This window comes from Rhinatrema bivittatum, chromosome 3 (assembly GCF_901001135.1).
Source record: "Rhinatrema bivittatum chromosome 3, aRhiBiv1.1, whole genome shotgun sequence".
NCBI lineage: Eukaryota > Metazoa > Chordata > Amphibia > Gymnophiona > Rhinatrematidae > Rhinatrema > Rhinatrema bivittatum.
In genome coordinates this window covers 285,771,736-285,790,077 of record NC_042617.1, presented here as the reverse complement: position 1 = coordinate 285,790,077, position 18,342 = coordinate 285,771,736, and the positions used below count along the sequence as shown (strand labels likewise).

General features: G+C 46.3%; 1 protein-coding gene across 10 annotated transcripts in view; it reads left to right on the top strand.

The window, feature by feature from the left end:
• The window catches only part of R3HDM2 (R3H domain containing 2), a 447,291-nt gene that overhangs the window by 344,288 nt on the left and 84,661 nt on the right, over window positions 1-18,342 (top strand). For 4 of the 10 annotated variants that reach the window (XM_029594890.1, XM_029594896.1, XM_029594889.1 and 1 more), the window contains exons 10-15: window positions 9,243-9,338; window positions 10,691-10,722; window positions 10,861-10,914; window positions 13,309-13,538; window positions 14,217-14,365; window positions 14,987-15,088. In XM_029594890.1, coding sequence (XP_029450750.1) covers window positions 9,243-9,338; window positions 10,691-10,722; window positions 10,861-10,914; window positions 13,309-13,538; window positions 14,217-14,365; window positions 14,987-15,088 — 663 coding nt within the window. The remainder of the gene's footprint in view (window positions 1-9,242; window positions 9,339-10,690; window positions 10,723-10,860; window positions 10,915-13,308; window positions 13,539-14,216; window positions 14,366-14,986; window positions 15,089-18,342) is intronic. The other 6 variants (XM_029594892.1, XM_029594891.1, XM_029594895.1 and 3 more) reach the window with 3 other exon arrangements.

Sequence of the window (18,342 nt, the reverse complement as noted above, 5' to 3'; positions counted from 1 at the left end):
CCATCTGAACTCCAGACACTGGCCCTGACGGCTTGGATGTTGAGTGCCTAGTCCTTCAGTCCTTGGTCCTTTTGGACAGTGTGTCTCAGGTGCTGGTGGCTTCTAGGAAACCTTCCACCAGAAAGTCCTACAGCTTGAAATGGAGAAGGTTCTCCATCTGTTGTATGGGGCAGGGCTTAGATCCGTTCTTATGCCCCCTTCCCCAGCTGTTGGACTACTTGTGGCACCTTTCCGAGTCTGGGCTTCAAACCAGCTCAGTCAGGATCCATCTCAGCGCTGTGAGTCCTGTACGATCGAGGCATCGCTGGCACACCTATATCTGTGCAGCCTTTAGTAGGTCACTTTATGTGGGGCCTGCTCTAGCTGAAGCCCCCTCTTCGGCCTCCTGTTATGTCCTGGGACCTCAACATTGTCCTGGTGAGGTTCATGCGTCCTCCCTTTGAGCTGCTGCTTTTCTGCAACATGAAGTTCCTCACCTGGAAAGTTATATTCCTGGTGGCGATTACTTCCGCTCGAAGGGTCAGTGAGCTTTCAGGCCTTGGTTACGTACCCACTGTACATAAGGTTCTTTCGCGATCATGTGTTTTGCCTAAGGTTGCGACTGATTTCCACCTTAATCAGTCCATCGTTTTACCCACCTTCTTTCTTAGGCCTCATTCCCACCCGGGAGAACGGGCTCTTCATACCGTGGACTGCAAGAGGGCCTTGGCTTTCTCTTTAGATCACACAGCCAGTCACAGACAGTCCACTCAGCTCTTTGTGTCCTTCGATGCAAACCAGCTGGGAGTGGCGGTGGGTAAACAGACCTTATCCAACTGGCTGGCTAATTACATTGCCTTCTGCAATGTGCAAGCTGGCCTTCTGCTGGCTGGCTCACTCTGTACGGGTTATGGAGATGTCTGTAGCTGATCTGCGAGCAGTCCCCGTTGTCAAAATTTTCCAGGCAGCCACATGGAGTTCTCTTTGTATGTTTGCGACCTACTACTGATTGGACAAGGATGGGCATCAGGACAGTGCCTTTGGTCAATCTATCCTGCGCAATCTATTCCAGACCTGAACCCAACTCTTCCAGCTTAGTACCCCTGGTGGGAGCCAGACAGTCCCTTGATGACCAACAGCACCGCAGATGATGTTGTGCCCATTGTCACCTTTTTCAATAACTGTTGGTCTCTTCGGCTAGCGGGCACAGCATTGAGCTTGGTACTCACCCACTTGTGAGGACTACCATCCTGCTTGTCCTAGGAGAAAGCGCAGTTGCTTACCTGTAATAGATGTTCTCCTAGGACAGCAGGATGTTAGTCCTCAGGAGTCCCGCCCGCCACCCCACGGAGTTGGGTTCTCCTTCTGGTTTGTTGTTTTATTTTTTCACTAGTATTTTTCTCTTATGTTACGAGACTGAAGGGGGACCTCGCGTGGACGTGCAGATAGCAGCATGCTGGTCAAAGCTTCTAGAAACTTTGAGAAAAGTTTTCCATTCCAGGCTCCATCGGATGATGTCACCCACTTGTGAGGACTAACTTTCTCTTGAAGCTTAAAGGGCAAATCTAAATAAGTAACTTTAAAAGCAGGCAGTCTGTGTCGACAGAATAATCAATGTTTCTTCCCATTGCACTTCCTTGTTTTTATTCCATGTCAGTGCTTGCAGTTTTAAGGCTGATTGGTAGGGAAGGGAGAAGCAAGGTGGGGAGATGGGACTCTGTATATAGTAACAGATTTGCAGTGCTAATGTATTAAAAAAAAAATGTATTTAATAACAATTTTGCTACCCTATTTAAGTATAGACAACTTACTCGGATTCACCTTGAAATATCTATCCTCCTCATATGTTAAATAGTTGTAATAAGGTTCAATGGCTGTAATAAGGTTAAATAGTTGTAATAAGGTTCAATGGCTGATTGTTATTGTTCAATGTTCCATGTAAAAAAAACCCCGGTCTAACCTCCCAGACCAGGGCAACCTCTTCGTTACTTGTAAACCGGATTGATTTGTATTGTATACAGGAATTCCGGTATATAAAAATTAAAAATAAAAATAAATAAATATGTTGACCAAATAGGCTGGTGCCATCTTGTGCATAAGAATAGACGTGTTTTGAAGGCCCCCCCCCCCCCCCCCCCCCACTACTTTTACAGTTCTGCCTAGATCAGGGGTGGGCAATTCCGGTCCTCGAGGGCTGCAAACCAGTCGGGTTTTCAGGATATCCTTAATGAATATGCATGAGAGAGACCTGCATACACACTGCCTCAGTTGTATGCAAATCTATTTCATGCATATTCATTAGGGGTATCCTGAAAACCCGACTGGTTTGCAGCCCTCGAGGACCGGACTTGCCCACCCCTGGCCTAGATGCTAGCGAATGTGCAGCCTCCGACTTTGGCTCTTTCCTAGTACTGGGACTTGAAAGCGTTATCTCCTGAGTATGTCTGAAGAACTGTACCAGCCATCTCCTTCACCTTCCAGGGCATCACAGTGCACGGACTGTAGGATCTGCTCATGCTTTTATATGTGGGACATTCTGGGAAGTAAACATTTCTTTCCTGTTGTACCCCAGATTAGTCCAGATGAGTGGGTTTATGCATCCCTTCCTGCAGATGGAGGCAGAGAAAAAAAACTTTGAAGCACTGCTACATAACTGTGAGAGTGCTTCCTGCAGTCCCTCAGTATTTCTCTGTCTTCAGCATATGGTAGAGGTGCAAACCTGTAGTATGGAATTCTTAAAAGAAAAAGATTTAGATGAGAAGAGGATTCGGCTCTCTGAGGTGTTAGGTTCCTTCGTGGACCATCCCTCGGGTGGAGCAGGACGAGCAGGGGGGTTGGTGTTCCCTGTCCAGACTTGGCCCTTTGTGACAGGAGGGGTAGATAGCCAGGGGTCCTGGTTCCCTCGCTCCTCTGGACCCTTCACTCCCTCAGTGGGCCTGGCTCCTCAGGTGCGGCTCTCCAGAAGCAGGGGAGTAGTTCTTTCCCCTTGTGTTTTTTCTTTGTGCATGTCTCTGTAATTTAATTAAAAAAAAAAAAAAAAGAAGAGAGAGTTGGAGCAGGGAAAGTGGCAGCAGCGGTTCTCTGCAGGGCTGAGGAGCGGGTAAGTGCTTGTTTCCTGCCAGGAAGCAGGCAGGAGGGAGCGGGTCAAATTGCCTGCCTTCGTTGGGGCCAGGTGAGTGCTGAATTTCAGCACCAGACAGTGGCGGGAGCGATCACGTCGGCACATTATATTTTTAGGTCCGACTGCCCTGACATGCTGGCTCCCGCGCATGTCCCGCGGCCTAATTTTGCCATGATTGTACCTCGGGGAGGGGGGGGATTGGCACCCCCTGGGGGAGGGCGGGGCGGCGAGAAGGTGCAGGTGGCTGGGTCGGCTCTGGAAGCTCCAGGAGTTCAGAGGAGCCAGAGACTATTTTGAAAGCATATGTTGAAGTGCCAACTGCCATTTCTGAGCCCCAGGACTTCCCTCCCACACTTTTTCCGATGGGAAAGGACCCTGCTGGTAGAAGAGGATGGGGAGGGGCTCAAGAGGAAGTGGATCAGGACTGTTCCTCCTCGGACCTAGAGGTGTTTTCCATGGGCTTTGAACTTTTCCTTCATAAGGCTTATTTAATCAGGAAGGAGTTAGGAAGTCCCAGATGGCCAAAAAGGTTAGAGGGGCAGTGGAGTCAGGAAGGATCCTGCATATGATGGGACTCTGAACCCCGGAGGAGAATGATTTGTCAGATGGGTATGGATGACTCTGATCCTAGGGAGTTCGGTGGGACCGGACAAGGACCCTGTTGGTGCCCTGGGAGATCTGAGGCAAGCTCTAGACCAGGATCCAGTGGATACTTTGGGGGATCCGATGCAGCATCCGGATGCAGTTCTGATCACAGAAGGAGGTGACCGGCAAGTGGTCTGGCTGTTCAGGAGGGAGGAACTGGATCCATTGATCCCCCCAGGTGCTGGCGGAGTTAGGGATTAAAGCTGCCCAGGAAGACTCCGGCAAGGAAGGGGTGGACCCACTCCTGAAGGGATTGCGGAGTCCCCCTATAGCTTTCCCGTTGCCGAAGCAAGTGAAGAAGTTGGTGGATCGGGAGTGGGAATCTCCCGAAACGGGCCTGAAGGTCGCAAGAGCTATGGGGAAGTTATATCTCTTGCCGGAACAGACCTTGGAGTCGTGGAGAATTCCCAAGGTGGATGCAGCTGTATCGGCAGTTACCAAAAAGACGACCATCCCAATAGCAGGAGCAGCGGGCCTCAAGGATGTCCAGGATAAGAAGCTGGAGATTCTACTCAAACGGCTGTTTGGAGTTTCTGTTTTGACCCTTCGTGCAGCGGTGTGCAGAAGTCTGATGCAGAGAGCCTGTTTGTCCTGGGTGCAGAAAGGCACATGACAAACGGTTAGGAGCGGCAGCTAACGCAGCGCAGGCAACCCATCTAGAAGCGGGGGTAGCCTAAGTGGCTGATGCTCTGTATGACATAGTCTGGACTTCCGCCAGGACTATGGTCTCTGCAGTGGAGGCACAGAGGCTCCTGTGGCTGCGAAATTGGTCAGCAGACATATGGACTAAAGCCCAGCTGTCAAACCTCCCCTTCAGGGGGAAGTTTCTCTTCGGGGAGGACTTGGAGCAGTTCATGAAGCAGTTGGGAGAGTCAAAGAGCAATAAATTGCCAGAGAATAGGAAGGGTCCTAGAAAGTTCTTTCTGCCACAAGCTCGTTTTCAAGAGGCTAGGAGATTTCGGGCGGGCAGGACCCCTGCGCTGGTACTGCAGATACAGAGTTCAGTCAGACAGCAGTCCTTTCGGAATCAGCGCAGATTCCCGAGGGATGGTGGGTCCCAAGGGGGAGGGGGGCAAAAACTTAGTTGGACAATGAAGGTGTGTTGGTCCACTCCTCCCTAGAAGCTATCAGAGGGAGGCTGTCTCTCTTTTACGAGGAATGGACCAGAATCACATTGGACAAGTGGGTTCTGGAGGTGATAAGAGACTGTCTTAGTATTTTATCGGCCGCTCAGGGATGCCTTTGTAGTCTGCCGCTGTGCTTCCCGGTGCAAGTGGGAGGCAGTGCGGCATGCAATATATCTGTTAAAACGTCTGTGCGCCATTGTTCAAGTGCCTCCTCCAGAGAGGGGACAAGGCAGGTATTCCATGTACTTTGTGGTACGAAAGAAAGAATGACCTTTCATCCCATTCTCGATTTGCAGAAGGTAAATGCCACCCTCTGGGTACCGCGTTTTTGGATGGAGACACTGCACATGGTGATAGTGGCGGTGTGCAAAGGGGAGTTTCTGGCATCGTTAGACTTGTCAGAGGCCTATCTTCATATCCCCATTTGGCCCGAACACCAGAAGTTTCTGAGGTTCATATTTCTGGGAGAACATTTCCAGTTTCAAGCTCTTCCCTTTTGGTTGGTGTCAGCGCTATGCATATTCACAAAGGTGATGGTGGTAGTGGTGGCAGCCCTCAGGATGGCAGGTATCCTGGTGCACCGTACCTGGATGATTGGCTGATACAGGCGAAGTCAAAGGTGGAGTGTGGTCGCTTAGTCCAGCATTTACTTCAGCTTCTAGAGGCATTGGGCTGGTTGACAAACCTCGCAGAGAATCATCTGAGGCCAACCCAATCTTTGGAGTATCTGGGGGCACTCTTCAATACCCTGCTGGGGAAGGTGTTTCTTTTCTTTTTTATAAATTGAATTTTATTGCAAGATATAATAAAGAACAATACATTGAAACCAAGTTGTAATAAACAAGTTTTAGCCCTATACAGCTTCTATATCGAATAGTCCCAACATATTGCTGCTAAGAAGCTTATATTTCTTACACAAAACAATTATATTTCCACCTCCCCCCCCCCCCCCATCCAAAGGGTAATGTGGTCTAGAACCTTAATCACAATGCATCACCAACGGTACTCAGACTGCGTGTGGTGATTTTCCTACATACTTGAAGAAATCATGAGTATCGAGAGACTCCAGTTGTTTGGTTCAGTTTGCTTTTTCCTTACCCAAGGAATGAAGGGACCCCACATCTTTTGATAGCTGGGCATATTATGGTTCTTCAGTGCAGTGAGTGATATAGGGCACAGATCCTCTCCAGGTGAGAGATAACTGACACTCTAGAAGGAATCACATTAGATTTCCAGTTGGCAGCTAATTCACATCGTGCCGTTACAATTATAAGATGGATTAATCTGCTTATATCAGCATGAGTCTCAACAGGTAGATTAAGTAATACGCATTCAGGCATGTTTGATACTGTCTGTAATGTCATTTCCTGAATGATTGTAAACATCATTTCCCAGAATTGAGTAATTTTAGGGCACTCCTACCACATATGAAAAAAAGTACCCTGCTGCCCACACCCTTTCCAACATAGATCTTCTCGCCCAAGATATGCCTTGTGAATCCTAACTGGAGAAAGATGCCAGTGCAATAGCACTTTATGACTATTCTCAGACATTGTGGCAGAGAGAGAGCCCTTCTTAGTATGATAGAAAATATTGTCCCATTGTTCCTCTGTCAAGGTGTGGTTTAGATCCTTCAACCATGCTATAAAAAATGCCAGTTTAACCACTGGATCTGTATTAAAATATTTGTATAAACAAGAGATCAGGCCCTTCATTCTGTCTGTGTGATCGCACCAATGCTCAAATTGTGTCCTGCCCGGAGATAAATCCGTTCCCATCCTTTCAGCAACCATAAAATGGTGGTTTGAAGATAGGGGAATACATCTAAAGGGGATAGCTGAAACCTGTCATTTAAAGTAGAGAAGGCTAGAAAAGTCCCTGATTCCCAGAGTTGGCCCAGCCAATAAAGCCCCTTCCCTGCCCAGGAAGAAAAGGAGTGAACCCTACTGCCTGCTGGGAAGGATAGGTTGTGTTGTATGGCTGAGTTGAAAAAGTATCTCCGGTGGCCCTCCAACCTCACACACCATTGTTGCCACAATCTCAAAGATGTGGATCTAGCAGGCGGCAAATTAGTTATAGGGTGCAGAGGCTCCCTTGGTTGCCATAGCAACGTCCACAAAGACATTTTGCCAACCAGTGCCTGCTCCAAAGTTAGCCAGGGTTTCTGTTCCCCCTTCCTACTCCAATAAAGAAGGGGTCTTAGTTGGGCTGCCGCGTAATACGAATCTAACCGTGGAACCCCTAAACCCCCCTTTAATTTAGTCCTATACATGATATTCCTGGCAACTCTTGGAGGCCTCCTCTTCCAGATAAATGCAAAAAATCATTGTTGCACTGTTTTAACATAGCTGGAGATAAATAGATAGGGAGGGATTTAAATAGGTAAGAAATTCTTGGAAGGGCATTCATCTTAATAGATGCTATTCTACCCAGCCAAGAAAGGGTCAGCCCCGACCAAATGCCTAAATCAAAAAAGATTTTATTAAGGGTTTATAGTTTAAATTGAACAAATCATCAATGTTGTTGCTGATATGAACCCATAAATATTTGATCTTTCGTGGGGCCCACTTAAAGGGAAAAGCAGCTTTTAGCCTCTTGTAGGTCGAGTGCTGCAGTGCATTTAGCTTCATCCACGCAGAGTGATTCTGGTGACACCCGAGTGGCCGCGTCAGCCTGATTTGCAGACCACCTGCGTCTGGCAGTGGATGGCCCCGTTCACTTGGCTCACTTCTCAAGGTTGCTATGGCAGGTACCTATATTTTCAGTCCAGGAGGATCACGTCTGTCTAGCAGCTTGGCTTTTGAGAGGTGGCGACTCCATTTGAAGGGATATTTTTAGCCTGTGATTGCAACTTTGCTTCAGGCGAGGAGACCTTCCACTTCAGTGGCTTATGTCCGGATGTGGAGCGTTTTTGGATCCTGGTGTTTGCAGAACAGGATACAGCCTTTAAAGGTGGACATCCCACAGATCTTGGCCTTCTTGCAGAGCGGTTTGACTAAGCGGTTGGCCTATAATTCTCTCTGGGTCCAGGTAGCAGCTTTGGGTTCCCTTTGTGGTAGGATTCAGGGAAGGCTGCTGGCATCTCATCCGAATGGGGCTCTTTTCCTAAAAGAGGCAAAGCATCTACGTCCTCCGGTGCGAAAGATCTGTTCGGCTTGGAATATGAATTTGGTTCTTCGGGTGCTGTGTGGCCCTCCCTTCGAGCCAATGTAGAGGGTGTCATCGAAGGATTTAACCCTGAAGACTGTGTTCCTGGTGGCCATCTGTTCAGCTAGACGAATATCTAAGCTGCAGGCATTGTCGTGTAGGGACCTTTTCCTGTGCTTATCGGAGGGTGGGGTTTCTTTACATACGGTTCCTTCCTTTTTGCCGAAGGTAGTGTCCTCCTTTCACCTTAATCAGGTGTTGGAGCCTCCGGCTTTTCTGAACTTGACAGCCGATACTCCAATGACTAGGGAGTTTCACTTATTGGTTGTGTGTTGTATCCTTTTGAGATATCTCAAGGAGATGAATGCCTTTCGGATATCTGATCAGCTGTTTGTCCTGTTCAGTGGAGCAAAGAAGAGAAATAAGGCTTTCAAGGGCATTATTACTCACTGGTTAAAAGAGACAATAGTTTTGGCTTACATCTGTAAGGTTCGGTCAGTACCGGTGGGGTTGCAAGCACATTCCACTAGGGTGCAAGCGACCTTATGGGTGGAGTGTCAACTGCTATCTCCACAGGAGATCTGTCATGCAGCGATGTGTTCTTCTCTTCACACCAAACATTACCACTTAGATGTGAGAGTTCCGGAAGAGGAGAGTGTATTGCGTGCAAGTCTTTTGAGTTCTTGCCCAGAATAGAAGGACTTGGGTACATCCCACGTGTCTGGACTGATCCAGGGTATGAACAGGAAAGGAAAATTGGTTTTTACATGCTAATTTTCATTCCTGAAGTACCACGGATTAGTCCAGAGTGCTGTCCCCATCTATCGAAAAACTTCCTCGCTTCTGGAGATACCTGAGCTGACTGTGCTGGCATCTGATATTCTCAGACTATTGAGAAGTGTGCATAGTTTGGTATATGTTTTGTGTTATATCAAGGGGGCCTAGTGTGCAGGGGGCTCCAACTTAAGTCTCTGTTCGCCCAAACGTTTATTGGGGTTTAAGGTAGTCTTCTTGGGCTTGGGTACAGATCAATACTGAGGGACTGCTGGTGGTGCTCTGTTATGTAGCAGTGCCTCAAAATTTTGTTCTCTGTCTCCATCTGCTGGTAAGGATACAAAACCCACTTGTCTGGACTTTTATCTGTGGTACTTCAGGAACGAAAATTAGGTAAGAACCATTTTTCCTTTATTTTATTTATACACATTTGTATTTGTATATTTTAGATCCGGGTCCCGCTGCAGGATGGGAGGAGAAGTAAGTCTATAGAAGAGAGAGAGGAGGAGTATCAGAGGGTCCGGGAGAGAATCTTTGCACGGGAAGTAAGTCCAAATCTCACCAATGCTGTCTATACTTTGCTTTAATATGCATTATTTCGTTAACACTTCCTGAAACACGTGACCTGTGATTATGTAGCACGTTAAATAGTGGCAGTCTGTTATACAGGTATAGTCTTCCTCTATATCTTGGGACTAAGCAGTATGTCTCAGCTTGGCCCTGATTTATTTATTTATTTATTTATTAGTTTTATATACCGCCTTTCATCAAAGATATCACATCGGTTTACAGTATAACGAAAAACATATGCATGGGCATGCATTTGACATAAAACAGATATGAGTGACTAGGCATCAATATGGCAACTGATATCCTGTTCTCCAGGATATCAAACAGTGCATATGCATGAGGTATATTTGTATGTACTGCCTCCACTGTATGCAAATGTATATTATTCATATACATAGCATAGTAATGATGGCAGAAAATGACCAAATGGTCCATCCAGTCTGTCCAGCAAGTTTCTTATGCTAGTATCTTCCAAATTGTGCATGTTACCTTCATGTTTCTCTCAAGAACATAAGATTTGCCATATTGGGTCAGACCAAAGGTCCATCAAGCCCAGTATCCTGTTTCCAGCAGTGGCCAATCCAAGTCACAAGTACCTGGCAGGATCCCAAGGGATAGATAGATTCTTAAGGGTAGCAACTGCCGCTTCGTGCAGTTATCCCCAAGCCTTATGATAACCCTTAAAAATTTACTACCAGCAACATTTTTACTGGTTGAAGAGCCTTCTTGAAAATTCAGTCAGTGCTGCTTGACGTGCTTTGTTTATGGACTTGGCTGTAGAAGCAGTCCTGTGCTTTTTCCCTTATGTCTGCGTATCAGTACCCAGACCGAAAAAGTCAGGCCCTGTGGTGTTTGTCTTCTGAATCCAATTCCTCTTCTACCACTGTCAAAGTGGTCTGGGAGGGGGGAGTTGTAGATTTCTGAGAAAACAGACTGGTCATATGTTCCCTGAGGACTGGGTTGAGAACCCGTTGGGTTTGCTGCACTATACTCTACTGGCAACTCCCTAATCTCTGAAACCATAAACTGAACCTTTTGTACTTAATGCTCAGCTCCTGGTGGTTGGGCTCATAATATAGTAACATAGTAAATGACGGCAGATAAAGACTGAAATGTCCCATCCAGTCTATCCAGCAAGATGTTTAGGGTTGTAACTGCTGCTCCATGTAGGTTACTGTCTACCTTCTGTTTAGCAATACTCTGCAATGGGAGTCTTATTATATCGCCTGGTGATCGCATGCTGTCCTCAGCATTCAGGTTGCTTTAAGCTCCTGGCCTGATCTGCTGCTGCTCTCCCTGACTTTGTTTCCCTTTTTCTGCTTCCCAGACTGCACAGAACGGATACCTGACTGACAGCAGGTCAGTATGATATGGCAGCTCCTGATGCATACTGCTATGAATTTTCTAGGGACATGGGGAATGGGGAGGAGGGAGCTGCTGGGTGGGTTGAAAGACAGTAGAAATATGTAATCATCTTTTTTTTAATGTAATCAACAGACTCTGCCGAGAAGTCTTCTCCTCTAGCTCTCACAAAAGGAGGCAGATTTTTAGGTATCTTTTGGTTTTTGGTTTTGTTTTTTTATTTTTTTTTCCTTTTAATATTTTTCAATTTTGTTGTTTGGTTTTGGGGTTTTTTTCTTTTGCTTTGTTTTTCAGTCCTTTGTTCAGACCCGTGTTTGTCTCTGTGCATGGCTGCTTGTGCAGTTCTTGGATTGAGATGGGGTATTATTTTTTACATTTTATTTTTTTCCTTTTCTTTCCCCCAATTGTTTTTTAAATTCCAGAACTGTTTTGATGGAAACCCGGAGAGGCAAGGAAGAAGTATATGAACACCTGTGCCTGTTCTTGCTATGGCTTTAGATCTGGGCAGATTTCCCAGCTTTGTGAAGCAAGAGGCTTTTGCAGGGCTGTCTCAGGAAGCTGGTGGCTTTGTGATGTCGTCAGGCATGGCAAAGACATCAGCTATTCTTCCTTCTGCTCATGTGTAGATCAAATTAAGAGCATCAGAGGGGAGTTTGGAAAAATAGCAGCAGATCTCACCTTTGTTTCTACACGTTTTCCACCCACTGAACTGAGCAATACAATGTTAATGAATCAGATGATATCGCTGAGGGAAAGGGGCAGAGGTAGTCCTGCAAACTTGCATCTTTCTGTATCCATTAGCCTTATGAAGGGATCATCCCTACCCAAGTGCTTAGTTGGTTTTCTTGCAGCTAATTTGTAGCTTGGTTGGCTAGTGTAGTGTTCTACTAAAATTAATGAAGCTTGGTCAAACCCTCTTCTCTTATGAACCTCTTTACTATTCAAGAGAGCAGATAGAACCATCCTCCAAGGCGAGCGTAATTATAGTACAAACCCTTGGAGGAATAGGGGAGAGGTGGAAGGGGGCTCAGAAAGACCCCCGTCAGTCTTGCTGGCTTTCATTTTTGCTCCAAGAGTTGCACAGCCTGCTGGCTCAGTGGCAGTGCTGTACCACTGCCATGAGGAGTGCCCTGGATTTGATTCCCTGCTTAGGCAGTGGAGGCAGCCCTTGAGGGATGGGGGAGGGGCTAGAAGAGAAACCATGGTCATTGTGTAGTGGGTCATATCTAGTGCCCGTGAATGCAAGACTCTAGAAGGAGTCCTGTGCATGGCCTCCAATCAGGGGCTGTCACTGCAAAGACTGGGCAAGTTGGGAGGGAATCCGAAATTGCAAATACCCAGGGATTTTTCTAAGGAAGCCTCATGGTTACAAATCCCAGATGAGTAGGAGAAAACTCCTGGGTCAGAAAGAAGAAGTGAGATGCATCCTTTCATGCTGTAAAATGAAATTGCACAAATATATGATATAAATTGTTTTTTGGAGAAAAAATGGTTAAACCACGAGTGAGGCCACGAGAAAGCAGAGCCCATAAAGAAAATGAACCTGAAGTTCTGATGGGTGTACCTTGACACTGTTTTGCAGGGAGATTTCATTATTTACAATCAGGTCGATACAGTAAAGTGTGCTCCGTCGGAGCGCACTGTCACCCTGCTCTGGACACGTGTTTTCCCTTACCCCTTATTCAGTAAGGGGAGGAAAACACGCGGCCCACCCGCGGCACCTAATAGCGCCCTCAACATGCAAATGCATGTTGATGGCCCTATTAGGTATGCCCGAGCGATCCAGTAAGTAAAATGTGCAGCCAAGCCGCACATTTTACTCTAAGAAATTAGCGCCGCCCAAAGGTCGGCGCTAATTTCTTTCGGCGCCAGGGAAGTGCACAGAAAAGCAGTAAAAACTGCTTTTCTGTGCACCCTCCGACTTAATATCATAGCGATATTAAGTCGGAGGTCCCCAAAAGTAAAAAAAAGTAAAAAAAAAAAAAATAAATAAATTTTGAATTCGGCCCGCGGCTGTCGGGCCGAAAACCGGACGCTCAATTTTGCCGGCGTCCGGTTTCCGAGCCCGTGGCTGTCAGCGGGCTCGAGAACCGACGCCGGCAAAATTGAGCGTCGGCTGTCAAACCCGCTGACAGCCGCCGCTCCAGGCCAAAAGGAGGCGCTAGGGACGCGCTAGTGTCCCTAGCGCCTCCTTTCCCTCGTTTGCACCGCGTCAGCTCATTTGAATACTGAATCGCTCGCACCGGCCAAGGGCCGGTGCGTGCGCCGGGAGAGCGGGCATTCGTCCGCTCTCCCACGGACTTTACTGTATCGGGCTGAATGTGAGAAATACCTGTATCATCTATATAGTCCTTTTACCTTATAACTGTGCTTCCATGGTTGTCAGTGCTTGGTGTTTGCTTTTCAAAGTGTTCTGTCTAGTTTGTGTATTGGCCTGCAAACCAGTAGGCTAAATAGTCCTGTTTCCTGCATAAAAGTACAATTTAAAAAAATGTGATTGCAGTTGACAGCTCTTTCTGAAGGAGGAGCAATGCAATAAAAATCTTTTCATTGTAATCTGAAACCACTGTGGTCCCACTACAGGGGGAACAGAGACGGGCTGAGCCGTGCTTCGAGCAGCCTGCAAAGTAGTGCCGAGGGTGACCTGAGGTCACTGGAGCCACGGCCCTGGAGCAGTACTGACTCTGATGGCTCCAGTCGCAGCATGCGCCCACCTGTCACCAAGGCCAGCAGTTTCAGTGGGATTTCTATCCTCACGCGAGGAGACAGCATTGGCAGCAGCAAAGGTGCCATTGGCCGGCCTGGCAGGGCAGGTAGGAGAACATAGTCCTGGGCAATGGAGCATCAGAATTGGTGAACAAAATAGCTGTGCGTTGGGTAGAGTTGCACTACCGAAATAGCAGGGGGTGCTGCAGGGCAGGATTGACGTGCACTGGCAGAGCTGTGTGTGGGAAGGTCTTAGTATTGGAATAACAGGGAGGTGCTGGAGGTCAGAACTGAGGTACATTGGCAGAGACATGTAACACTGGGGTCTTGTACTGGTGGTATGAGCGAGTACTGAATGATTCGAATGACTTGATATCTTCTGGTAACTAAGGAACAAGACTCCAAGTAAGAATAGCTCTTGCCTTCTGCATATATTCTTACTTTCCTATTAAGAGCATCTTTATGTTAAGGAAAGCTGCCTAGTTCTTTTACTGCTCCTAAGATACTAGTGCTGCTCTAATAATAATTTTCTGTGAGGCAATGAACATCTCAGACATTGGTCTTCTCTTTAGGCATGGTATGACATGCTTGGTATACACTCCCCTCCCTACCCTGGTTCAGAGCTGAATTAATGGGTGTCATGATATGGAAACATGCAGGATGAATGAATGGAACAAAGAGTACTAGACATGGACGCCCTATAGCCTAGAACAGCCTCTTGTGAACAAACTAATCTTTTTACTGGCTTCTCTCTCCTGACTCCCCCACCCTCTTGTGCTTAACAGGTTTGTCGTTGGGCAGCCCAGAGACCTGCAGCCAGGTTTCCTCTCCACAGCCCACTCGCAGCCTCTTGCAGTGCACCACGCAGCAGCATCCAACACTTCCACCCACTCCCCAGCAACAGCAGCCACTCAGTACTCACATGATCTCCCAGGTGAGTCATGCAGCCGGCTGTCTCCAGCCCACGGAAATGCAAGCAGGATGTGACAGTGTAATAGCACTTGGGCACTAGGTACATCTGGGGGTGGTTAGAAGCTTAGTATTGTGACCTCCATTCTTCCTTTTGTATTTTCTTTCAAGCTTTTAAAGCAGCAGCTCTGTCATCTGATTCTCTTTTTATCCTGCTCTGACTGCAGATCCCTACTCCAGAAGATATATATATATATATATAGATATAGATATATATATATATATATATATATATATATACCTGTGTTTAGTTGATGTGAAATAAGTACATTTCCCATACCAATCAGACTCTCAGATCCCTGTAGAAGGAATCTGCTCAGTCTTTTACACCCAAATACTGCTTAAGTATTCAGTAAAAGGAATCCATGCCTTCCCTAAAGTGTTTTAAAAACCTGTATTCTGTCTGTTCGCTGTGTATCCTTAGCAGTGCTTCTGGTGTTTGTTGAGAGGATATTACGGTTATTTTTATATGACTAATCATGTCTTTTATTCCCCCCCCCCTCTCCTTCTCTCCCTCCACTTCCCTAAACACCCCCTTTTTTTGTCCCACCTCTTTCTCTCTCTCTCTTTCTGTGCATGCCCTCAGCCTCTCCCAGCTCTACAGCCTTCTCCACAGCCCATGCAGTACTCTTCCAGCCCCTGTCCCCAAGTCCTCCTGCCAGTTTCTCCTCCCCAGCAATATAACATGGTATAAAGTCTTATTGCTCTACTCACATGCTTTGTGTGTCGTGCTTGTAAACTTGGCCCAAGAGGCACTTGAAAATCTGTTTGCATTTTTCTTCTTTTGCCATAAAAAAAAAAATTGCACTATTTGCTTTAAATCCCCTTTCGCATTAAGCCTTTATTAATGGCAAACAGCTGAAATTTAAGTAACTTCATAATGCTGGGAGTGGCCAAGTAAGAAGAGCTGCCAAATCTTATTTCGCCAAAATAAATGAAAAATTAGAATGGGGATCTAAACAGTTGATTGATTTTTTTTTTGGGTTGGTTTGTTTTTGATAACTGCTTAACTTATATTCATTGCTTATTTTATTCACTTGCTTTTTCAGTTTTAAATTGTATTTTAAATAATGCTTGTTTTAACAGGTAATTTTATAACCGCCTGCATTGGTGTAAAGTTTACCACTATTTTCCCTTTGAAATTATCTCAGAAAAACTACCTACATATGTTTACACCTGCTAGTATGTATGCATAGTTTTTCCAGGGGAAAATATGCTCATGCTTTTGAAATTACAAAATTATTCGTTTCTGATCACTGTAGTTAAAATTACATAGATACAAGGCCATACATGCATACTTTAACCAGCATATTGGTTGTGCAATTTTGTAAAAAGCCATTTTTCCATGGACAAGCAGATTGGCAGTCCCTCACACATGGGTGATGTCATTCCAATGGAACCCAGCCCAGAACTTTCTAGAACCTTGGCTGTGCCCTACTGGACGTGCAGGCTGGCATGATACCAAGTGTCCATCAGGGGTCCCTCTGTCTCTTCTTTTCTGCAGAACCCACCAGTCGTATACGTCCTTCTTCCTGCTTGTCTTGGGTTTTTCTCTAAAGAATCAGATAGGAATCATTCGTCACAGGGCCCCGTGGTCTTTTATCATCCTCTTTAGTATCCCTAGGTCAGCTTGTCAGTTCTATCGGTGTACTGCTCACTTATGGTCAGAGTTCAGTTTTGCTTCCTTGGTTTTGTGTCTAGTCATGGAAAAGTCTCCAACAGCTTTAAGAAATGCTCCCTGTGCAACAGGATCATGTCTGTCATGGACCCCCATGATAGATGTGTTCTGTGCCTAGGAGCATCTCATGATGTCCTGGAATGTCATCAATGTGCAACCATGACTCCTGGGAAGTGCCAGTCCCACATAGAGCTCATGAAGAAGAAGTATGGGCACTGTGAGTCTGGCCCATGAGCATCAACACTGAATAACCTAGGAGCTGCACTGGATACTGGGGATGCAACGATATTAGGAGGTCTTCAGGCCTTTGCAACATCAAGCATTGAGCAGGACTGCAGAGATATACTTTTGTCTGGTTCTTCCTGCCTGAAGAAGGCCAAGGGGTCAGTGTCTTTGGCTCCAGCATCAAGGAGTTCTGATGCCGAGCATTGAGCGAAGGCAAAGAAGCATCAACATCAGTCTCCATCAGTTTGCAGTGCCAGGAGTGGGGACGTTCTTGTCTGCAACCATTAATTCCCCATTGAATCCATTTTCAAGAGGGCCAAGAATACTATGACCCATTCCTCTGTGCCTCCAGAGAAGGATTCTATTACCCTGGATACTCTTGAGAGAGAGGTTTTCCAGGTAGCAGTGCTTAATGGACACTTTGCTTCTTACCAGCACTTCATGGGCCAGTACATGCGGGACTTTCTGAAGCAGTTGTAGGAGTTAGCCAAACAGGAATTGTGATGATCTCCAATTAGTTGTGAATAGGGGTATGAAATGTGTAAAATACATATTCATGTTGACCAAGTCTCTGCTGTGGGGATTGGTGCCTGTAGACTCCCTTGACTGTGCCTGTAGACTCCTTTGACTGTGGACAGCCCTCCACTTGAGGTCCAGGAAAGACTCACTGATGTACCATGCACTGGAGAAAATCTCTTTGGAGTTAGGCTCAAGGAAGCTGTGGCACAGATCAGAGAACACTGGAAATTCTTCATGGCTACTCTAGATCCAGCATCCTCTGCTATGAAGTACCCAAGTGAGATCCAAGATGGCACTTCTTCCAACCGAGAAGGCGTTATATCCCACAGTCCAATACATAGCAGGCCCTGTCCTCATTGAGGCAGGAGAGGGCACCTAAGCCACAGTCAGCAGGCCACTGAAAACTAAGGATGGAGATTTTACTGAATCGTAAAGAGTATAGCCCAGATCTCAGTACTTGTACCAAAGAACCTTCCAGTTGAGGACAGGCTGAGGTGTTAAACTGTTGGCCCAGTGTAACTTCAAACTCGTGAGTCCTCCGCATAATATAAAAAGGCTACAGATTGCATCTTTTGGCTGGGCCACTAATTCAGTCTCATGACTCCACTTGAAGTAATTATCCACATCAGGAAGTGCTGCAGAAGGAACTGTCCTTCCTCTTAGAGGCCAATGGCATCAAATCTGTTCCACCAAGAGAAAGAGGGCAGGGATTTTACTCCAAGTATTTCTTGGTTCCAAAGAAAACCGGTGAATGCCATCCCATCCTAGACTTAAGTGCCTTGAATAAGTTTCTAAAAAGAGAAAAGTTCAAGATGGTTTTTCTGGGCACCTTAATTCCTTCCCTACAAAAAGGGACTGGCTGTGCTCTCTCGATCTCAAGGATGCTTACATCCACATAGAGAGATTTTCAGGTCACAGAAAATATCTCAGATTTGTTGTAGGGGGACCATCATCTCCAGTATTGTGTGCCGCCTTTTAACCTAGTGTCAGCCCCACATGACTTTACCAAATGTCTTGCTGTAGGAATGGAAATACTTGTGTTGCCCTACCTGGACGATTGATTGCTCAAGAGCACATCTCAGGTAGCTGCTATGAAATCAATGTACAGAACCATCCAGGTGTTGGAATTGCTAGAGTTTGTCATCAACTACTCTAAGTCTCACGATGGCCCATCATCTCATTTGGTGTTTATAGGAGCTCTGCTAGACATGACTCAAGAAAAGGCCTTATTTCTTTATTAGTGGGCTATCACATCGATATCCACAGTGGAGAGGATTCAAATGAGTCAAAGTATCAGCATGGGACATGTTGAATATGCTGGGCTTTATGACCTCAACAGTGCATGTTACTTCCTTGACATGTCTCTTTATAAGAAGAGCCCAATGGACTTTCAAGTCTCGGTGGCTTCAAGCCACACAGGATCTTTGAGACAGCATCCACATCCGTCAGCTGCCCATGGACGTCTGTCCTGGTGGTGGATTCATTCCAATCTTACCAGAGGTACATCTTTTCAAATTCCT